The sequence below is a fragment of the Panthera onca genome, chromosome B1 (genome assembly GCF_046562875.1).
Source record: "Panthera onca isolate mPanOnc1 chromosome B1, mPanOnc1 haplotype 2, whole genome shotgun sequence".
Lineage (NCBI taxonomy): Eukaryota > Metazoa > Chordata > Mammalia > Carnivora > Felidae > Panthera > Panthera onca.
The window spans coordinates 144896990-144921748 of NC_138342.1; the positions used below are offsets into that span (position 1 = coordinate 144896990).

At 36.2% G+C, this 24759-nt stretch overlaps 1 protein-coding gene across 6 annotated transcripts in view; it reads right to left on the reverse strand.

Moving 5' to 3' along the window:
• The window catches only part of DDX60 (DExD/H-box helicase 60), a 106925-nt gene that overhangs the window by 42049 nt on the left and 40117 nt on the right, over window positions 1-24759 (reverse strand). For all 6 annotated transcript variants that reach the window (XR_013555104.2, XR_013555105.2, XM_078445627.2 and 3 more), the window contains 11 exons: window positions 24348-24497; window positions 21716-21835; window positions 20474-20569; window positions 18774-18889; window positions 17920-18050; window positions 17724-17833; window positions 10815-10919; window positions 10123-10251; window positions 8659-8783; window positions 4212-4370; window positions 940-1087 (listed from right to left, as the gene is read on the reverse strand). Coding sequence is in view for 4 of the 6 variants with exons in the window: in XM_078445627.2 (XP_078301753.1) it covers window positions 940-1087; window positions 4212-4370; window positions 8659-8783; window positions 10123-10251; window positions 10815-10919; window positions 17724-17833; window positions 17920-18050; window positions 18774-18889; window positions 20474-20569; window positions 21716-21835; window positions 24348-24497 (1389 nt within the window). In the remaining 2 variants the exon portion in view is untranslated. The remainder of the gene's footprint in view (window positions 1-939; window positions 1088-4211; window positions 4371-8658; window positions 8784-10122; window positions 10252-10814; window positions 10920-17723; window positions 17834-17919; window positions 18051-18773; window positions 18890-20473; window positions 20570-21715; window positions 21836-24347; window positions 24498-24759) is intronic.

Below are 24759 nucleotides of genomic sequence, written 5' to 3' on the forward strand. Positions count from 1 at the left end.
CAATGCCCATCACCTACCCTCCCCTCCCTCCCACCCCCCATCAACCCTCAGTTTGTTCTCAGTTTTTAACAGTCTCTTATGCTTTGGCTCTCTCCCACTCTAACCTCTTTTTTTTTTCTTCCTTCCCCTCCCCCATGGGTTTCTGTTAAGTTTCTCAGGATCCACATAAGAGTGAAACTATATGGTATCTGTCTTTCTCTGTATGGCTTATTTCACTTAGCATCACACTCTCCAGTTCCATCCACGTTGCTACAAAAGGCCATATTTCATTCTTTCTCATTGCCATGTAGTATTCCATTATGTATATAAACCACAATTTCTTTATCCATTCATCAGTGGATGGACATTTAGGCTCTTCCATAATTTGGCTATTGTTGAGAGTGCTGCTATAAACATTGGGGTACAAGTGCCCCTATGCATCAGTACTCCTGTATCCCTTGGGTCAATTCCCAGCAGTAGCACTTGTACCCCAATGTTTATAAAAAAAGTTTTAATGAAAAAATTGACATACCACTTTTAGATATAACAATGTCTTTTTAGTGGTATGTTTTAACTACAATATACAAAGCTTCTGATTTTGACAAATTCTGTGTACATTATTTAAAGAGCAATGAACCATATGTACCCAAATATTCAAATGAAGCATGTGGGGTTGAAGTCTAGAATTCAGGCTGCAAAAACCCTTTTTGTGAAAGAAAAAATAATAAAAGGGCAGATTGTTAACAAACAAGAAATAATCTCTAAATCCTGATCTTATCCTTTTTAGACATGCTCTGCAAAGCCCTCAAGAGTTATGTGTAACTGGAAGTCCACACACAGAGATTTCTATTCTCGTAGAGATTGCATTTAGTTATTGCATTCACTACTGTCTATAACTGAGAAATAACAGCTGATGAGCGAAATCATTTCCTGGAGGAGCATTTCATTCTAAGAGCTGACCTCTGTGTCTATTGCTTTTTGGTTAGCATAGGTACACTCCTGAGGGATTTCCAGGTTCTTCTCTAAAGTCCTGAGTAGATTAGTATGTTCAGCTTCATGTATTAGTCTTTGATCCATTTTTCTGGGATTTTTCTGGCTTTTCTCATCTCTGTGCATAAAAATAAATTTTAAGCAATGAATAGTCAGATTTGCTTACCATAGTGAGCCCATGACTTCCCAGACCCCCTCATCACCCAGACAGTCACTCCTATATACATCTGTACTATTTTGACTCAAACTTCCTCCTCTAATGCACTTCCTCATTAGCTTCTGGGCCTTGTGATCCCATAGCAAAAAAATTTCCCTGTACACCCATATTTTCCCTGAATGTTCCCTTACCTTCTTGCTACAAGTAGCCTTCTTACCACATCCAGTTCTCCCCAGAGGACTTTGATTCCTCTTGCTAAATTGGTGATCATTTTCTCTTTCTCATCTTTCATTACTCTAAGCTTGGAGGTAACGTGGGCATACCCCTTGCTCCACATTGCCAATTTCAGGCCATTCTCCTTTCCTTCTTGTAGTAGAGGATACAAGCTCTCTGAGTTTGGTTGGTAAGGAAGGGCTCTCAGTTACACTGTTCCCTGGAGAATTGTTCTCAACTGACAAGAGCTTCCTGGACAAGAGCTTACAACCTCTCCTCAGAGTGAGGAAGTTGCCCATAGCCAGTAATTGACTGACATGAAGTACAAAAATCAGCCACCTTGACCCAAGTTGGGCAATTTTGTGATGCTCTCAGATCTCCCTATTGGATCAGGCTCAGGCAATGTTGCAGCAAGACCCATATCTATGCATATTTTCTTCACTTTCCCTTTTTATTCTTCCTTCACTTTCTTACAGGGCCCTCATGAGCTCAACCTTTCAATAAATCACTTACACCAGTACCCTCCTTTCAGGGTACGCTACTAGGGAATCTTGCCTAAGATATGGCCGCATAAACCTTTGCCATGTCATCAGACTGTATTATCCATTACCTCTCAATGTAACAGCCTTTTACAGATACCCAGATCACTTACCCTTTCTTTGATTTTTTTTTCAGTTTTCCCCTTAACTGTGAATATAAGACAACTCCAAATATGAGAAGATGAGCTCACGTGTAACCCATCACTAAGAGGTCTTACCTCCAGCTAACATAACCCTTAACTCAAGAATATAACTATGGAAAGGCCTGGCCCTAATGTTTGCAGAGCATGAGGCAGAGTACTAGTGGAGGCCCACATATTGTGGTTTAACTATTTATAAGTTTTAAATCAAGGTAACAAACTATCAAATAAAATACATTCTCTTCTCCTACTTTGACAAATATAACTCCATAACAATGCAGAATTTAAAAGGGTGAGAATGAGCTCCAGGTGGCCAAGTCCCCTAAGATCCACTGACACCTAATATTATTGGAATAGATACAAAGAGAGGAGGACCAGAGTAGTACTCTCCAAAACACAAGGACCAAGGCAGAGGCCCCCTCTCACTCTCCGTATAAATGATGGTGCTGAACAAAGTGTTAAAACATTCTTTGTATTTTTATAGTGTGAATGTTGGTCACTAATCCAATTTGAAATGATGTCTCCTAGTGCCCTGAAGAAAAGTTGTCTAAAGATCAGTACTAAAAAGGCTTATACTTCCTACACTGTCTCTGGGCTCTTCACCTTCCATTACTTCCAAGGAAATAATACAACAGGCAGAAAGAATAGAGGCAGAAAGTTCAGCAGCGAATTATAGCTTGCCCTAGAATTTGAGAACTCTGAATCAGAGAAGCTCTAAAATCTGTGTCAGCTTTGAAGAAGTATCTGCGTTTGATTGCTCAGACTTATTTAAAAATATTTATGAAATGACTATTACCTGTCAAGCAACATGCTGAGCACTAGAGATAAAAAGAGGGAAATACTAATAATGTAGGAAAAAGAAAGACAAGTGAAAATAACACCAATACACTATAATTGATCTACTAATTATTAAAAGTGTAGCAAGAACACAGAAAAAAAGAGTACTAAATTCAACTGGAGAATTAGGGACAGATTCAGAGAAGAGATAGCAAAATTATGAGTGTAAGCTTTGGGGGCAATCACAAAGGAGTGCAATTAGGCAGATGGGTCAGATCATGGAAAAACACAGATGCAGAAGAACAGGTCATGTAAGGAGAACCATACATACTGAATATTGCTGGAGGGGAGTGGTAGAAAGTAAAGCTGAAAAAGTTAGGGCAAGACCTAAAACCTGTTGGCATACCAACAACAGTCAAAAAATTTAGACTTTATCATCTAAGCAAGGAAAAAAGAATATTGAACATGGAATAATTTAACCAATTTGAATGTTAGCAAGGGCCATTGTTAGCTATACTGGAGAGTAGTGACCTCTCAGGCTCTGGAGTCTAAAAAGAAGACCTCTATCGTCATTCAAGGAAGACATAATGAGCATCTAAATCAGGCAGCAAGTAAAGCAGAGAGAATAATAGGGAGAGAATCTTGGACCTAGAGTTGTCAGGATTAGACATGAGAACAAGAAAGAGGAGTCAAAAATAAATTTCTACCAGGGCACCTGGGTGGCTTAGTCAGTTAAACACCAACTTCAGCTCAGATCATGATCTCATGGTCTGTGAGTTTGAGCCCCATGTCAGGCTCTGTGCCGACAGCTCAGAGCCTGGAGCCTGCTTCAGATTTTGTGTCTCCCTCTCTCTCTGCCCCGCCCCCCGCCCCCCTCCCCCACTCATGCTCTGTCTCTCTCTGTCTCTGAAAAATGAATAAACCTTAAAAAAATTTTTAAAAAAATTCTACCAAGCATAAAATTGGCATTTCAATGCATTCTAAAACTCACCTTATATTCACTTATGTGACTGTGATGGTAAATCAGTGACACCTCCATGTTGTGACCCAAGACAACATGTGTTGATTTTGTTCTGAGAACTGAGAGCTGTAGTCACATATGCTTAGTTTGAGAGATGATTATGTCAGGTACATAATCCACCTATGCTCATAGGCTGTGGTCCTACCTCTCTGAAGTCCTAAATGAGACTCATCTATGCAACTGAGGAATACATATATAAATATTATGGCCACTTATCTTCACCTGATTCTCCCACCCAAATTTACACAATTGGCAAATAAGTCCAAGCAATAATTAGAACTTCTTTGTTGCACGTTCAAAGTATGTTTCCGACTGGACTTATGAAGTATTTTAAGTGTTAGCCACTTATTTGTTTTTTTTTTTTTAGCCACTAATTTGTTTAGTTAAATACTTACATTGTCTTTTGTTTCTCGATGGATTTTTTAACTTTTCGAAGTTTGTTGGTCACATCATGGGCTTCTTTATCAGCTTTGAGAGACCTTTTTTCCGCTTGCTTTTGCTCCAGGGAAGTTCTCACGCTTAAAGCCCTCTCTTCTACATCTCCTAAGTTAAATCTACAAACAAATGAAAAGACTCCTTGCCTTGAAAACAATATCATTATCAAGATTCAAATAAATTTCCATCTACTGTTAACATCCTGACATATACTTGTCAAGTTTTTAATTCCACTAATCTTTAGGTCTACCTCCTAAACAGAATCAAAGGCCCTTAGCATTCTGTAAATATATGTAAGTTCAGATTTCACAAATCTTCTGTGAATTTTAGAGACTCCTTTATTTTTCTCTTTGTTTTTTTCCCCAGTTTTATTGAAGTAAAATTGGCATGTGACATTGTATAAGTTTAAGGTGTTCAGTAAGATGATTTCATACACGTGGATATCACAAAGTAATTACCATAATAAGGTTTGGTAACACATCCATCACTTCACATAGTTACTTTTTGTGTGTTAGTGTGGTGAGAAGATTTAAGATCTACTCGTTTAGCTATTCTAAAGTACACAATACAGTACTGTTAGCTATAGTCACCATGTTGTACATTAGATTCCCAGAACTTAATCATATTATAAAAGTTAATTTATACCCTTTGACCAACATCTCTTCATTTCTCTCACCCGCTGTGTGCCCCCAGTCCGTGGCAACCACCAATCTACTCTGTTTGTAAGGGTTCAGCTTTTTTAGATTCTATATATACAGTGAGATCATACAGTAAAAATTTGCTCTTAGGCAGTAATGGAGATAATCTCGGGCTCTCACCCTAACCTTCTGGACTGTAGTTACTTCTTTCCAGAAACCAGATAAACCTCAGGTGTTGCTGGCCTTTACAATCCAGAAATGTTTCCAGGCTCTGGGCTTTTTACCTTTTGAAACGTAAATACCTAGGGACCTGGTGGTCCAGACTTCCTGCTACTGTAGGACTTAAACTAGTAACCTAGTGCAGGTTGTAACGATTTGGCCCTTTCAGACCTGATATATTAACTAGGAAAATAGGTAAAAGACCAAATTCACATGGTATGTGAAGAGTAATATGCTTCTAGGGGAAGTAAAATTAAAAAAAAAAAAAATTCCTTATCTTTACATCACATGCATTTCCCTGAGTCAGGAAGTTAGGACCTTTGATAAGAAGACTGAAATGTCCATGGAAGTTTTAATCTCCTCTCAATATTTTATTGGCAAAATGCTGCGGCTGGCAGTAGCCAATAGCCATCATTACTATACTAACCACAGCTTCTTACAGCAAATCGTAAGTTGGCTCTAATCAATAAAGCTTTCTAAATGTGAGGCAAAGAGTTTTTGTAAAGTCTTTAAAGAGCTAGCATGAAGAGAAAATCTTGTTAGCTATTGAAAAGTAAATAAATTGACATACTGGTGAAGTAAAGATTTAAAAAAAAGGCAGTCTATACCACATGGCAGGAAATTTTGTACAGTAGACAATGAAACAATAAAGTTAGTAAACACTTAGACCTGCTATTTTCAGACACTACTCTAACTGTCTTATATATATTTACTCATTTTGTATTCACAATGATCCTATGAGGAAAGCACTGTTACTATCCCGGTTTCACTACTGAAAAAATGGACACATAAGTGATCTGCCCAAGACTCCACATTTGTATGTGGCTGAGTCTGGCCTCCAAGTCCATGTTCTTAATTATGCAATCATGTTGTTTCTCTTTTATATTAATGCAACTTACATGATCTAGGTGAACATCTGTATGAAATGACATCATTTTCATCACAGTACTTCATGGTTAAAAATCTAAATCACTTGGAAATAATTTTTTCCTCTCAAATCTCTCTGATAACCTATTTGAAATGAATGTGCTCATGACTGGACTTCAGCCAATAATACTGTGTAGTGCTACACTTAGGACTTTCATAATTTATTTGTATTTAATTCTCACCCCAACCCTATGCATTACTATTTTTCTCACCTTATTTTGCAAATGAGGAAACTAAGTTTGAAAGTCATCAGGTAGCTGTTTCAAAGTGCCATACTAATTGACAACAGAGGTAGGATCCAGACTTGAGCCTGACTGTGAAATGCATGTTTTTAAGCACACTGATACTGTCATTAACATTAAACATGCTTCACACTTTTTTTTTTCTAGAGACCAGACTGGAGACGTTGACAGGTACAACTATTATTTGAAAAGCTCTCAGATGCACAGATTGAGCCCTAAAGTATCCTGATTTGTTGATGATCTGGAGTTACTTATGAGTAAATTAAACTGCATAAGACCAAGGATTTTCATAGTACATTTTCTAAAGAGCCCAAAATTCCATAGACATGCCAAGATTCAATTCCTCAAGCAAAATTAAATCCGTGATATTTTTGTGAAATATGTTCCTTTTTTTTTAAACATTGATGGATTTTAATGAATCAAAATTAAACAGAATTATTTAACAAAAAATAGCATAGGCAAAGTTAATGGACAGGTGCTAGACTCAGAGAAGATAACTGCCAAATTAGTAACTGACAATTAATTAATTAGAATTCCTGAAAATAATACTCTGGTTTCTCTTCAGATCGTATAAATCTTTCGCCTTTTAGAATTCCTGAAAATAGTAAAAAAAAAAAAAGCTACAAAACCCAAAAGAAAAATTACTTGAATAGCACATGAGCAAAAACTTGAAAGACTACTTACTTGAAAGAAATGCTCAAAGTCAATCCCGATCAGAGTAATGCAAATTACAACAGTAGCAAGACATGATTTTACACAATCAGAATGACAACAATTAGAAAAACCGATCCCACAAGCTTGTGACAATAGGTCACAATAGAACCTCATGAACTACTGATGGGACATAAGCTAAGAAACCACATTAGGGGTAAGTCAACTTACCCCATTAGTTTGTCCACACTACAAAATATGGTGATTGTGCTCCTAGGTATAGGTTCCAAAGAAGCTTTTACAGGTGCATAAAACACTATATATTCTATTATACACTGCCCTTTGTTTTTTTTAATTGTGGTACAATTAATATACAAGATTATATTAGTTTCAGATGGGCAACAAAATGATTCAATATTTGCATATATTATGAAATGATTGCAATAATTCTAGTTAATATCTGTTACCATACATAGTTACAGAATTTGTTCACTTGTGATGAGAACTTTTAACAACTAATCTCTTAGCAACCTTCATATATGCAGTACAATATTCTTAATATAGTAGCTATGCTGTACATTACATCTCCATGATTTATTTATTTTATATGTGGAAGTAAGTCTTGACTCCCTTCACACATTAGGTGAAAATATTTTACTTTTTAAATATTTTAAGCCTGTATGTGTACATGAACAATAAATATAGTTATTTTTGGATTTCTATTTTACAGTTAGGCTCCCAGAAATATCCCAGATGCACAGAATTGTGTTTGTTTCTAACTGAAATCTATAGCCACACTCTAAAGTAAAGTAGGTGAACTGTGTAACTTCTTAGTAGTTTGAAAATTTATTTTCCTTGTCCCAATAACAAAGGTCAAAGGAACCACTGTACTGTAATCTCCAAAAGTTCCAAACACAACAATACATTTAATTATCATTATTATTTTAAATATATATCACCAGTAATGATTAATTACTATGTCTATTTAGGTGTAAACAATTTCATTAAACTTTGCCACTTAAGCGAGATTATGTTGCCTTATTATTTATTTATTTATTTATTTATTTATTTATTTATATCTATGGCTTCTTTAAAGCTTCCATGGCTTAAAATAGTCTGAAATTATCTAAAGTAAATAAAGCATTTTTTCTGATCCCAAACTGTGTGATCCAAGTTAATATCCAATTAATAAATATATTTTCATATAATTTATACTTCACCAAAACTGGATGATTACATTCAATTTTAAGCTATTTCATGCTACAGCACATAAAATTTAGCAAGATAGCAGTGTCTCAAAGTTACAGTTCCCATAACCATAAATTAAAAACAATAAAATACCCCATTAATAAAGATGCTAACATATAGTAAGGATACTTTAATTTTATATGGGATACTTGTGTACATAAACATTCAATTTATTTTGCAAAGAACCTCATTATTTACTGGAGATGTATAAGACTGAAATAAAAATATAATAGTTTACAATAAAAATATAACAAAAAAAGGAGTAGAAAACTATTTAAAGATGGCAATTTGTAATAACACAAGTAAAAAAATTTTTTCAAGAACTGAACTAGAAAGATGCTAAATGTGCATTCTGTTAACAAATGAGCACCAAAAAGAGTAATGAACAGCTTATTACAACAGTGGGTTTTGTAACTTTCCTCACCTTAAAAGAATAAGCCTGATACAAATTATAAAAAATAAAATTAAATTAGATGACTTACAAAAAAAATAATGCCGGTAACTTTTCCATTTTCCTTAGCTTCTCAACGAGCAGTGGAAACATTTTTACTGTGTTTCCTGAACTAAATACTGAATCAGGACTAAGATTCCTCAGAACCATTTTGGCCTGTAGCAATGAATAAAAAATTTTATTAGTTTTAAATGCTGCATAATAAAAAAAGGAATTGCTACTTTTGGCTAAAATATTTTCATGGTCATCTAATCTATGTTTCTGAGCTTTTTAAAATAAAATATAATACCAAAGTAAGTATAAAAATATAAAATTTTGTAAAGAAACCATCAAAGAAGTACGTAAATCAATGCACTAAAAGAACAACGACAAAAAGAGGAATATATATGTATATATACACGCACACATATATGCAATTTAACATGCAATTATTTAAGTCGACACAAATCAGTCAGAAAGAGGTTGTTGAGTAAATGCTGCTGGTTATACTGTGGCTGAAGGTAGGGTAAATCAGTTTCTCTCCATGTCATGTATAAAAATCACTTTCAAATACATTCTGAATGTTTTTAAATGACAAAATAAATGGAAGGAAATGGAAGTTAATTATGTTTCTGAATGGGAGATGATCTAACTCAAAACATAATGTAAAAAACTCACATGGGAAAAGTCTAATATATGTCACTCCCCAAAAATCAAAAACCACAATGTGTGACAATAAGACAAACTTCAAAATATAAAAACCATCATCAACTTACTTAATATAAATATGTAAAACTTACATGATCCCAACTTAAGGTTTTAATATACAAATAGTTCCTACAAGTTGAAATAAAAATCATGAAAGAAAAAAATTACAACTGGAATGCCTGGGTGGTTCAGTCAGTTAAGCATCCAACTCTTGATTCTGGCTCAGGTCATGATCTCACAGTTTGTGAGATCAAGCCACCCATCAGGCTTTGTGCTGACAGCATGGAGCCTGCTTGGTATTCTCGTCCTGTCTCTCTGCTCCTCCCTCTCTCTCTCTCTCTCTCTCAAAATAAATGAACTTAAAAAAAAAAAAAAAATCCCAAAACAGCAGAAGATAGAGGAGTAAAGAATCTTCTCATTTACTGTTACTGTGATTTCAATCTCTCTGCTGTCATCAAGAACACTGACTCTGTGGATAATGACCCCTCTGTTCTTATCTATTATAACACCAAACAAGAATTCCTGGCTTCTGGTACATGTTTTAGAAAGCACCAAGTATTAAACAAAGACCAATTTCCTTTTCCTCTTTCTATTCTATCTCCGAATCACTAGACTTCCAACTTACAATCCTAAAATGAAATTTTGAATGAAATTCAAAAATGAATTTTTTCATTCCTAAATTTTTTCATTCCTAAAATGAAAATTGAAGACTAAAATAATAACAATAATAGTAGTGGTAATAATGACACCAAGGTAACTCAAGAAAACAAGGAACATATTGTTTTGCCAAAAAACATGTGAAAATTACCTCCTCAGCATGGCCATTTTTAATCCAACTTGTTAATTCTGCCTTTAAGCTCTCTTCGTATTTTCTAGCATCCAACTTTTTAATGACTATTTTATTCTTACAATGAATGGATTTCTCTGGATCTAACTCCTTGAAAAGAAATGCCACAAAGTTAAATAAAATCATGCAAGAAAATCCAAAGATGTTTCTCAATTATACATTTCACTAAAAGAATTACAAGCTTCTTGAGAGTATAAACTATTAAATGTCTCTTTATCCCCCCAAAGTTTCCAGTACATAAACCTAATAGGACAGTTGAACTCTTCAAAGGAAAGAATGCAGAGCAAAACCAAGTAGAAGATGAAAACAGACAGCAATTAGGGCATAAAGAGAGAAGGGGAGCACAATGAAAGAAGATGAAGGAATATGAATCCAAGATGTAAAAGGAGACTAAGATACTGTAGCATCCCAGAAATTGAAAGAAGAAATATTTTCAAGAATTCAATGGCATTGCACCCCTGTTAAAGTAACACACACAATATTAGGAAGAAGAATGTCTGAGAAGGGGCAGTTGTATTTTGGAGAGTGTATGTATGATTTTAAAAGATTAGATGCACATGATCAGAAAGGGTGAGAATTTGTCTTTATGAACAGCAATGTTACCATCCACTATAATAAAATTAATTCAGATTAATTGTGTAATTATTACTTACTTGGGCCCTGGGCCAGCTTTCCCAGAATTGAAACATGGTATCATAAAGCTGGATGGTTTCTCGAGGGGAAAGAGTAAGGTCAGAAGGAAATCCATACTTTTCAATCTACATTTAAAATAAAATTAACAATTTTAATATTCTTTTATTTTATCTTATGTTCTGTCCTTTGCCTCATGAACCTGGGTAAAACCTCCGAACATGAGAGACCCTATTTTGGAACTAAAACTTTATTCTGTTTTTGAAACAGTAACTACAACGGACTATTGAACTGGGCAAAGGAATAGGACTGAAAACAGGACTGTTGCATGTGCATTCTTGATAAAAACTAGACACTCTGAAAAAGATATTTTCCTAGTAACTGACGTAATGTACTCAGAAAACCAATAAATTATAAAATGTCATCACATCTTCCAATCATAATTTTGGAAAACAACTTGTGTAAGTTTCCTGATAGGGAAAGATAGGATAAAATAGGCAGAGAGGGAATGATTAGGACCTGAGGTACCAGCGTAGGAAAAGACACATATTTTGGAACAATACTAGGAGAGTCTGACCACAGCAAACCCCCCTCGGGGTAAGTGTCCTCTTAAGAATGTAATAAACACCACCCACTCCCCCTCAGGTTTCCCTCAGGAATTTGACAAAAGACCTAACTAAAAATAAGTAGTAAACCATAAAATGCAAAACCCAAAAGGAATGACATGGCCATAGACCACCCCTCATACAATGGAAATGAGCCAATCACGAAGGGACAAGCCAGCACCTAGACTTATCAAGCCAATGAGGGTAGGACCTGAGAAGGAACTAGGGGGAAGGGAAGGGAGGGCCGACCCGAACCCTATAAAACAAGGACTCTAGCCTATAGTTCTCAGGCATTCACTTTTAAATGTCGCCTCTCTGTAGAGAGCTTTCCTACTACTCCTCCTTTCTGATCTTACACTCTAATAAACTTTTGCCTGCAGCTCATTTTGTGTCCACCTCTTCATTCTTCGAAGCCACAAGACAAGGAACCTGGGGAGTTGAAGCAAAAAATCCTGCAACACCAGGCCTTGCTAATAAAGACCTCTGGCATTTACTTTTCAATGGGACAAAATTTGGGTTGCTACCCAAATCTGTGCTTCCCAGTTTGCAATTCTAAGACCCAAATAAATACTTTTGTTTTAGTTCAGTTCTTCCTCTTTTTTTCAGTCAGCAGCCTCAGAGTCACTATCATGAACGCAAAGACTTTCAAAACAGCACTAAACCAAAAAGTTCAAATGATGGTCAGTGCTACATGCAAACAAAATACTAACCAAGAGTGTGCTTGATTTAGCAAAATTGGGGAAAAAAAAAAAAAACTTCAAAAAGTGGGTTTATTGTTTCCCAAACCTTTTAATTGGGCTAATTCTCTATAGATGCTTCCACATTTCGAATCAAGAATAGTGGGAAGCTAAAAAATTGGTGGACTGTTTAGACAAGAAAACACAACCTGTACCCTGCAGGTTGAAATTGATTCAATTAGTAACATGATTCTTTGCTTTAGAGTACCAACCCAGGCTAAAGGGGACAAGTCTTACTTGCTTAAGTTCTAAGATAAGAACTTGGTTAACTTTAACACGAAGACTTTCAGATCACCTTCAGGACAGTCAAGAAAGCTTCTTCCCCAGCTCAGTCCCTTGGTTCTGCTTTAAGCCTTTTGGATAATGCAGGGCATTAATTTTTCCACAAGTATTTTAAAGCATAAATCAAAAATTCCTGTTTCTGAAAAAGCTTGCATTGTAGTATTTTCTGCTGGTGTCAGCCACTATTGGTAACAAAATTGCCTGTCAAACCATGATCCCTGAAATGCCAGTAGGTATTCTTTAAAAGAAAGGGGAGTGTCTTTTCACGGGTGTTCTATTAAATAGGCTTCTAGAAGGTTTGCCATTGGAAATGTCAAATCTCAAAGAAGGGACAATCATATACAGATTTCTCCAAACTTATGTGACGATAGGGCATTTGTTTTAGTAAGTAGCTGTTAAGTTTTAAAAGCTAGGTTTGGAAATTCTGGGCAATAAAGCCATGCCAAACACACACATTTGGAAAACAACAACAACAACAACAACAACAACAACTGGTAGAATGGAAAGTACAGTAGAGTTTGAATTAGAAGATTTAGTTTCAATTCTACTTAAAAAGGCCAGTTTAGTTCTTCATCCATAATATAGGAATTAAAATATCTGTACTTCTGCCTGATAGAGTGGTAAAATCAAATAAGATACACATATCGGCATGATTTTTAAACTTTTAAAACTAGTAGATACGTAAGTCCTGAAGATCTAATGCACAGTAGTCATTATAGATAACAATACTGTATTATAAACATGAAACATGCTAAGAGACTAGATCTTAATTACTGCCACCACAAAATAAAATCTTAATTATGTGACCTGACAGGGGTGTTAGCTAAAGCTACAAGGGCAATCATATTGCAACATATAAATGTGTCCAATCAGCATGTTGTACACCTTAAGCTTTCACAATGGTACATGTCAAATATATTTGTTAAAAAATCAATTAGTCTAGGGGCGCCTGGGTGGCGTAGTCGGTTAAGCGTCCGACTTCAGCCAGGTCACGATCTCGCGGTCCGTGAGTTCGAGCCCCGCGTCGGGCTCTGGGCTGATGGCTCGGAGCCTGGAGCCTGTTTCCGATTCTGTGTCTCCCTCTCTCTCTGCCCCTCCCCCGTTCATGCTCTGTCTCTCTCTGTCCCAAAAATAAATAAAAAACGTTGAAAAAAAAAATTAAAAAAAAAAAAAAAAAAAAAAAAATCAATTAGTCTTGAATTAAGCTTGTGAAAAAACTGTAGGATGCAAATCATTCTACGGAATTATCATTTAGCATCTCTCAGTTGGACTATTAAAAGCTAGCTAGATAGTAATGACTGCATTATGTCAACATAATAACTGAATATGTTATTTTGGAATGTTAGCATTTTGTTCTTTTATTAACACTACTTGAAGGTGGTGGGGCACCTGAATGGCTCATTTGGTTTAAGCATTGGACTTTTGATTTTAGCTCAGGCATGATCTCACCGTTTGGTTTATGGGATCGAGCCCTGTGTCAGGCTCTATGCTGACAGCACAAAGCCTGCTTGGGATTCTCTCTCCCCCCCTTTCTCTCTGCTCCTTTCCTGCTCTCTCTCTCTCTCTCTCTCTCTGTCTCAAAATAAATAAACTTAAAAAAAATACTACTTGAAAATGGCAACTTTTTGCCTACTAAAATACATATATGTAAAATAAATTCAAAATGTGTCACAATTTTTAAGATATAAATCTTATTTCTGTCACTAGAATGTTTATGATTTCTTAAGTCTCTTATTTAACCTTTGTACAGAGCGTGGCTTTCTTCATTTCCAAAATGGACAATAATTCTGCCTATGCCATAGATTTGTTGTAAGAATTAAGTTCGGGGCGCCTGGGTGGCTCAGTGGGTTAAGCGGCCGACTTCGGCTCAGGTCATGATCTCACGGCCCGTGAGTTCGAGCCCCGCGTCGGGCTCTGTGCTGACAGCTCAGAGCCCGGAGCCTGTTTCAGATTCTGTGTCTCCCTCTCTCTGACCCTCCCCCGTTCATGCTCTGTCTCTCTCTGTCTCAAAAATAAATAAACGTTAAAAAAAAAATAAAAGAATTAAGTTAGATTACGTAATAGGTCTAGTGAAATACTTGGCACGTGGTTGATGCCTCAACTGTCAATGACCAACTTATAAGTCTTAATTTTTTAAAACTAGTTTAATAACTCTGTGGCTAGAAGCTGGGAATTCAATTCAATTTTTCTCCACTACACAGTGAAAGAACTGGCAAAACCTGAGCCAGCCTAGACACAGAAGGAAGAAAACTAAAGGGTCACAGATTTGTCCCATCCTTCCCTTGTAAATACAACAGTATTATACCATGATGTTATTTTTGCAAACTACATTGTCCCTAACGCCACAGTTGATGGTAGGCATTGATCTGTACTGAGCAAAAAGAGGCAACAGTTCTTTCAAGGACTTCCTGGGGCTGACAGCTCTCCAGGAGTGAGCAGCTGTTCCTGTGTGACATGGTAATTGGTGGCAAAGGCCAAGCTCTGCTTTTTGCCAGAAATAAGCCTCACATGGATGGAAGGGCAATCCTTCACCTCAGTTGGATTAAGGCCAGTTTACTCATCCTGTTCCACCCCTTCCCTTCTGAAATGATTTCTATGATAGAGCTGTAGGGGCAACAATCAAGGTGGATGGCTCTTCTCTTTATGTTGCCGCAATTTATTATGCTTTTTCTCACCACTCAGTTCTTTCATATTAATCTGAAGTTTACTATACAAGATCAGGAATTCTTTACTTGTTTGGAAAAATCTACCTGTTTTTCACTGATGCTCCTTTAAGGAAACATACTATAAAACATATGCTGCACACACAGCTGTCAACACACATTTAATAATGCTCGGGCCTTTGAGTACATCCTCCACGACTGCTACAAAAGTCCCGAAGTCAAGAAGACTCATACAACAGCATGACCTTTGCAGAAGTCACACAGGGTCAGAGCACACTGTAGCAGTTCTGTTGCTTTCCAGTTACTCCATTAATAGCTACTGAGAATAGAGGAAAGGCACTTGGACCAAAATGCCATTCTTGCTAGGTACTCCAAATCACTGTGCTCATTGCTACTTAAATATAACCTGCCTTGAACCATCCTGCACAAAATAAATAATTTTTTAAATACTATGCTGTTATAAAAATGCCAAGTGATGACAGGGAAAGAAAAAAGGAGACAGAGAGAAAGAGAAAAGGAGAGAGAGGCAGAGACAGAAAAAGAAGTCTATTATTTATGTGTGGGTTATCATCCATATTCTAAGTCTGGGGTGTGAGTTAAGTCACAGGAGTTTTGTCCATAGTTCAGTTTTATTTAGAGTTTGGATTGGGCCATTGCCACACAAAAGAGAAACTTTTGTAATAAAATTTATAAGAAAATTACCAGGATTAGGATTCATTCAGTTGCTTTTAGAAGCCATTGCAATATTGCCCAAAAGCTATAGTGAGTCTCATGCATTCACTCATTCAAGGATTTATTCAACAGATTACTCAGAATACTGTGATGACAGGGCAAACTCTGTACTCTATCTTGATTGCAACCTGCCCCCAACACTTATTCATGGTGCAAGAATGAGTTAGCTGAATTATCTATGCCTCACCTTCCTCATTTGTAAGTGGGAATATTAACAAGACATCCATCCTAAAACTATTGTGATGTTTCCAAGACACAAAATATGGACAATTATTAGAACACAAATTCAATGCTCAATTTAGGTTGGCTGTCTTTATGTACCATACATTTATTAAGCACCTTTTATATACAGTTTGTTAGGAACTCATAAGGACACAAAATTTGTCTTCAAGGAGTTATTCTAGTAAGATAAAGGAGACATGTATAGAAGTAACTTTAGCAGTAAGCTGATCATGACTGCTGTCATACAAGAAATACAGACAAGATGCTATAGAAGTAGAAGATTACATCCAGCTAAGGAGGTCACAGAAGGACTCTGAAGATGTTTCACATTAGAAGAGTCATAAAAGATGAACAGGATCTGGACAACTGGCATTTAGCATCTAGAGTGAAACACTCCAGGAACAATATAAATTATGAGGTAAAATATAAATCTTACCTCCAGGTAAGATACATCAGATTTTGGGGTGAGGTCAGAGAAGCCATAGGAAGCCAAGCTAAAGAGCTGTGCATTCAGTAACTTCCAAAGGACACTCATTAAAGCTTGGCAAGATCATAATTATGTTTTAGGAGGCTTAACTGACAACTTGGATTTTGGAAGGAAGACAGATTTTGGAAGGAAGACAAACTACTAATTATCACTCTGAGAGGCAATTAAGCTTGAATGGGGCCATTCCTAAGAATAGAATGAGAAAGGAAGAGAATTATGAAAGGAAAATTAAGAAATCTTCCTCCACAGACACCCCAATACCCCAAATGATGTCCCCAAACCTCTACTTTATTAATTTGCTACCAAAAAAATCATGTTGTGATTGGTATGTGAGCAAAACATCCTTTCCTTATTTAACCTAACTCAGTGATCAGATTCTCACATATACTAGGAACTGTCCACATATAGTTGTACACTAAGAGTCAGTGTCACAGAAGTGGATGCAGAGACATGCATGTTGAGAAGAAGGAAAATGAACAAAGAAAATCTCTAAGAATAAATAAAATTAACCAAAAAACTTCAGGTTAAAATTTTTTACCATTTTCAAGCGTTGTGAATCCAGACACCACTGAGGGTTCATTGAAGACTACAAAGTTATTTTTGTTACTTTTAAAAAAACTAAGGTTAGAAATATTATTCAACCCTGAGAAAGGAGGATATCCTGCTGTTTGAAACAACATGATGCACCTTGATCACATTATAAGTTATACAGAGATAAGTCAGAGAAAGACAAGTAACTGCGTGGTATCACATGTGGAATCTGAAAAAGTCAAACTCGTAAAAAACACGGTAAAATGACGGTTATCGGGGGATGTACGGTAGGGTGGGTGGTAAGATCAGTGTTGTTTAATGGTACAAACTTGCAATGAGTAAATAAGACATAGAAATTTAATGTACAATATAATAAATATGGATAATAATATTGTACTATAATTATGTAATGTGATAGAGGTGCTAAATATTGTTATAACAATTATTTTACAATATAGAAGTACATCAAAATAACATGTTATACACCTTAAATTTATGCTACGTGTCAAATATATACAATAAACAAAGTAAAAAAGAAAACTAAGGTAAAATATCTGATATAAAGTATGTAGTCTATAATTCTGGTAAGAATCATGTAGGCAGCTTTTCAATTATAATATATATACAAGTAATTTATATTACTCATAACAGATATGGCTAAAGTATTACTTACATGATCTGTTGTTAGTGCAGCACATGGGTGAAAATGATCAAAATAGATGTCATCATGTGTTATTGAACATATATGCTTCTCTAAATCATTGTATCTCTCTCCATAGAGCACTAACAATGAAGAACAAGAATTTCCAAATCAATGGACACATAAGGACTGAACTGATTTTAGAGCAAAAGAAAAATTCCAAACATACCAAGTCTAACTTTATATGATTCCTTCATTCGAAACTGATATTTGTGAGAACTGGCACAATAGCCAGCATTTCTATTTTTTCCCATTGTATTGTCTTCTTGTTTCCAGTAGCGTTTTACTGATTGTAGCCACCTTAAAAGATAAATTTACGTACCATGTAAGCAGTAATATAGTAGTACTTCTTGTGACATTAAATATTTTAAATAAAGAAAATCTCATATGCTGGGGTGCCTGAGTGGCTCAGTCGGTTAAGCGTCAGACTTCGGCTTAGGTCACGATCTCACAGTTTGTGAGCTCGAGCCCCGCGTCGGGCTCTGTGCTGACAGCTCAGAGCCTGGAGCCTGCTTTGGATTCTGGGTCTCCCCTTCTCTCTGCCCCTCCCATGCTCATAATCTTTCTCTGTTTCTCAATAATAAATAAACATTTTTAAAATTTTCATATGCCTTAAAAATTGTACTTAAAGGAATAGGCCCTGGAGGTATACTACCTGAGACTGAATCCCAGCCTCCTTACTGCTATCTGTGGTTCTTGGTTGAATCACTGACACTCTCTGTGCCTCATTTTCCACATTTTCCACAAAGAACACAGATCTATCACTTAAAGTGAACTTTTTTAGGGATATGAAAGAAATTTTCTACTCAATTGCAGATCTGCCTGGGACATTCCTTGATTTTCTTTTATTAAGTGTGGCCTTTCTCAGCACCTGCTAGGAGGTGCTATTGATGTTCTGTTCCTTAAATAGACGGAGATAAGTTAATAAACTCACCAGAATGTTATGAAACTCGTCAGAACCCATATAGAAAGTATAAAATTTTAAATACAAAGCATTTATATAAATTGGAACATAAGGCCTACTCAGTAAGATGTTCAGGGTTACTTATGGTAGCTGAAAGAGCCAAAAAGGGACATCGGATCATGACAAGGAGATGCTCCCAGACTTCTGCTCCAATTTCTCCACCAAGACAATGGACCTATTAAAGCAAAAAATTTCTCCTTTGAAAAGCTTACTTAAAAATAGCAAATTAAAACAGGACGTAAGAGCTTGGATCATCATACACACTTTCCTGTTACCTTTAACTGCCCATACAAAGTTTTTATAAATATCCCCAAATCCAGATAATAGAAAAATTTGACATGTATTTTCTTGGTTTTTAAAAATATTTATTTACTTACTTTTGAGAGAGAGGGAGAAAGAAAGAGAGAGAGAGGTAGGGAGGAGGAGAGAAAGAGAGGGAGAGACAGAGAGAGAGAATTCCAATCAGGCTCCACACTGTTAGTGCCATCAGCACAGAGTACAACAGGGGCCTCCATCCCACGAAACGTGAGATCATGACCAGAGCCGAAATCAAGAGTTCAACGTTTAACCAACTGAGCTACCCACGCACCCCTACACAAATTTTCTTTAATCCTCATAACCAATCCATCAATAATTCCTCTTTCTCTTATTCTGGAAATTTCTTTCAATTCTATGCATTTCTCTGCATGTCTACTGCCAGCCAAGTCATCATCACATCTCAGTGCACTACCACAATATCCTCCTGACTATTATCCTAGCTTCCTTTAATGCCCCCAGCATTCTTCATATCATTAGCCAGAATGATAGGTCTAAAAGATAAATTCGATCAGGCCATGTCTCTAATTAAATTTCTTCAGTATCTTCCTTTACACATGAAACAAGATATTAATTCCTATTATAAAAATGTAAATATCTTCTATTTGCCCCTATAAATCTCCATTGTTTTCCATCCTGCTCTCTGTGGCCAAAAAAAAATGACCTATAGAGATTGCTTTAAAAGAACTCCAATATTCTCAGGTTTCACTGGACTCGGCCAATGGACAGCCTTGGCAAGGGATCAGAAGAAGGGAGGAGAATGAGCATGAGGTCTTTGTTCCACTGGATCCTTTCCTTAATGGTTACCTTGAACTACCTATGTCCCTCAACTAAGATAAACACTCACAGTGTGGCTAGCTCAATCAGAATCTCCTTCTGAGTCTAAGTAACTGCTTCTTTGCCTTGCCCCTTAAAGCACAGGGGTAAGTTACCAGCCTAGGTTACTGTATTAATCTTTATAGTTTCCCTCACACACATTTTTGGAAAACTCTCTTCTTGAATTGTTGTGTTTTTACTGTGCCATTTGTTTCCTGTTGGGTCCATGACTGATAAAATAACTTACATAACTGTCATTATTATTAGAGACCAAAATTCTTTGCTTTAGAGATCAAAGTTTGGATTTTGAAATCTCTGTCCAGGAAAACTTATGCCATGGTGGTTAATTGTGCTCCCCTGAAACAGTATTCACCAATAGCAGGTATCTTTGCCACATAGAGTTCCGCAGCATATACTAATAACCCCTATTGAATCACAACAGGAAAACAGAGCCAAAAGACATATGATTCACTGGGGAAACCATTTAAAAGGCAGCACCTCCCCCACCCCCGCCACCACCAAACCTGAACTCTACACAAAGGGACAGATGTCTTGAAGCACCAAATATCTTCATTATAACACCTATGCACACTAGGAAATCAACCTAGAGAAATAATACCAAACCTACCTCATCAAATATAACATATCTGATCCTTTTCACCCATGCTTGGCGATGAGGAGATAACAGCAGAATTTCAAAGCAGGCAGGCACTGTAATAAGTACCTAAAAATAACATTGCATAAACAAACATTTTGAGTACTTACTATGTGCAGACTTTGTTATAAGAATATAGAGTTATAACTCCTAAATGTACCTGCTAATAACTAGGATATAGTATTACTTTTGAGAATGTTTCTTTAAAATTGTGATATATTAGGTTGAACCTTATGAAACTATAATTCTTATGCATCAAAGTGGCAAAATATCAGTTTGAAGTTTAAAATTCTTATCTATAAGCATTCAAAGCAATACAAACAGAGTTAATCATCACAGGTTTATTTCCTCAAAATCAGACCCTGAGATAGTTTTGTTTGAAGAATTTCTATTTTCAAACATGGGGAGAAGCAGGATTGGGCTGAGGAAGGAGCTAACCTTCAAAACAAGCCTGAAGAAACCCTGGCCAACCTGGCTCAGAATTCTGGAGTGAATACTGGTTGTCAGAAATAGTCCACATCAGGCCAAAATGTCCCGGTGTTCATACTCTAGCCTAACTCAGCCACAGGACACAGACTGTGGAGGCAGAGCTGGAGGAACTGACAGCTAGTATTTGTCTTGACCACCCTCGCCACATTTGGGCAGCAAAACTGTCCTTGAGAGACAGTCTGGGTAGCATATCTTCATGCCTGCTCTGCTGTGTTCTACGATCATCTTTTCACTTTTTGTTCAGTCTTACTTGTTTATTTATGAATTCGTTAAGGAGGAAAACTATCTATGATTTACTTAGTGTCAGGTATTCTATCAATAACACAACATTTTTGAAATTATGATGAGTATCCTACTCATCAAGAACAGTAAGAGTTTCCTAATTAGCAAGACAAAGTAATTCTTGTTAGAAATCAGTGTTTGTGAATTTTTAATAACATTGGATTCTTCAGATCATTTTGAATCCATTTATAAATCAAGATGATGCAGGAAACAATAACTGAAAGATGAAATCAAAATTTAAGCATCCTCAGAGAAAGACGACTGCTAGTTCTCACTCTTTGGAATATAACAATATTAAATTTTCTGTAAAGTCATTCATCTCTTGTAAATTCAAAAAAAATATTTCCACAAGGCTTTGTGCAGATGTGGAATCTCTAGTATAAGAAACATATATTAGTACTATTAAGTAATTTAATAATAAATGCATTAATTAATATATCCTACCTGACAGTTTAGGGCATCATGACGATAATCCCTTGTAAAAACACCACATAGAGCTTCACCATTTGGCAGATTTTTGGTAAAACGACTCTGAACAGTTGCTGCCACTTGATTAACAAGGGCCTGATTGATAAAGGATTGATAAAGGAAGAGATTCAATAATCACATAATAAAGCACGGGTGAAACCTCAGAGAACAACAGGAACAGTCTAAAAATATGTATGACTACAAGTACAGAAGCTTAACAGCCCCTTTCTTATGCCCATCTACTCTAAATACACTCACATATTCTCTTTGAGATATTTGACTAAGCATGTGAACCTCATTGATAAACCTCAACTTAAAGTAAAATGGGAAAAAAATGGCTTAATCAGAAAAAACAGGAAATGTTGTTCACACATAAGAAAGAAAATAGCTGAATACCTTTGGCAAAGGCTTAGAAAGAAGCTGTGAGTCTACTATAAAAGAAAGATCAAGTGAAGGATAGTCAGATTTGTAGTTCTCATATTTGGGGACTTCCTTCAGATACCTAAAGTTTAAATATAGATACATGAATACTTTGGATCAAGTAGGTAGCCTGGCTAGTGGAACTGAGTATGTGGAAATCTATGAACATCTATCTCACACTTATGCACACGCCCCCCCCCCAAAATCCACATAGATTAAAACATAAAGGTTAAAACATACACATAAAGACACTAAAAGTGAACATTTTCATATATTTTCATATATCTGAGCCCACACACGGAAATACTAAATGAAAACATTGATAAGCCTGACTACACAAAGATATGAACAGATTATTATCATTTATATGACCCAATATAGTAAAAAGCCAAAATAAAAGTATATTTATTATAACATATAAAGAATAATATACTTAGTATACAAAACTCTAACAACCTAATAAAAAGAAAAGCCCACTTCTTCCTTAAAAATCAAAACATGGGCAAATGCATCCACAAGTAGTTCATGAATAAAGAAATGTCAATGTCCAGGGGCGCCTGGGTGGCTCAGTTGGTTGAACGTCCAATTTCTGCTCAGGTCATGATCTCACAGTTCGTGAGCTCGAGCCCCACATCGGGCTCTGTGCTGACAGCTCAGAGCCTGGAGCCTGCTTGGGATTCTCTGTCTCCCTCTCTCTCTGCCCCTCCCCTGCTCGCACTCTGTCTCTCTCTCTGTCTCTCTGTCAAGAATAAGTAAACATTAAAAAAATTACAAAAACAAAATGTCAATGTCCAAAAAAAATCACATAAAGATACCCAAAGGACTAGTGATCACAGAAATGCAAATTGAAATCTGAGAGAAGTTTTCACCTGTCAGTATCGCAGAAACTTTATTTTTATGGCAGATACTTTTCAAGTGATAATAGAAATGTTGGAGAAGAAAAGAGACTATACACTGCCATACGTGCCAGTGGAAATAAAAATGGATTTAAACTTTTAAGAGAGTAATTTGGCAATATGTACAGTGTTGACTTACTAAAATTCCATCTCTGGTTAGCTTAATTTTTCTTGATAAATATTATTAATTCCTGCAATGAGCACTTAATGTTTTAATAGCCATGAAAAACCAAAAAGCTACAATAAAAAATAATAGGGCCTGATTTCAATAAACCGTACTGATCAATCTCGTTCTCAGGCTGACCACAAGTCACTAAACTTTACACATTTTCCTAGAAACTGAAATGGAATTTGAATTCACTTTAATCTATAGAATTAAAGTTATCTCAACTAAATTTGCCTTTCCTAAGAGTAATCACATTACAAGCAAAGGGTCATGAATGAGGAAATACAAACATACTTGCCATAAATCAAACTTTCTCCTGAACGACAAAGATCATACTTTCTGTTTTTAAGCTCAACATTAGGCAGTAATAGACATAAAAGAAAAATGGCAAAACAATCTGGCTTGAGAAACAGGCCAGTCACAAATGCCCAACAGCAGATTAGATCAATCTCATAAATTCTGGAAAGGCAGTATTAGATTCCTAAGAGACTCAACATTGCCCAGCAAAGTGTGGGTGCTTCTCTCAATTCAAATATAATACTGAATGACAAAATCCCAAGACCAGACTTTTTCCTCACAATGGCTCTAAGAAAAGTGTTATTTTGGCCTCTGAAACTGGCAGGGGAAAATGCGGGTCAAAAAACAAAGTGAAAGTTCTGGAAACAGAGAATAAATCGGTGGGTACCAGAGGGTAGGGGTAAGAGGGGATGGATGAAATGAGTGAAGGTGGACAAAAGGTACGAATTTCCAGTTTTAAAATAAGTAGTAGATATGTAATGTAGAGCATGGTGACTATGTTTAACAATACTGTACTGCATAGCTGAATGTTACTAAGAGTATATATAGATCTTAAAAGTTCTCATCACTAAAATAGTTTGTAGCTATATGAGGTTATGGGCGTTAACTAAACTCACCGTGGCAATCATTTCACAATATACACACATACCGAATTATGTTTGGTACACCTTAAATAACACAATAATGTTATATGCCAATTATAGATTAAGAAAACTGGAAAATAAATAAATAACAAAAAGTGAAATAGATTCATCACGTGACTAGACGCATTATTTTAAAAGAGGAGGTTCAGGAATGAAAGAGAAAATTCAAGTCACGTGAGCGCTACCTTTGTTGGTGCAACATACACGACCACCCCTTCATTGCTCTCCTTCAGCACTTTCTCCATGCAGTAGTAGGAAGCATAGGTTTTGCCCGAGGACGTTGGGGCAACAATCACTGCTGACTCATTATTATCCACAACATCGAGGAGTTCACGCTGCAGGGTTCAGAACACCATTCATGTGGATAACAGGAAGAGCATGTTACCAAAACAAATATATGAATGCACTTCCAATATTTTTCTGAACTTCAAATGGAATAACTGGGAGTTGAAAACACATGAAGAAACGTAACAGGAAAGTCTGAAGAACTCACGGCATTCTCTCAGGAGAGAGAATTGTTACGCTTTTGAGCATCCAGAGGTAGGTTTGTGTGTGAAAAATGGAGACTGAGACTGAGGAAAGTATCTTGTCATTGGG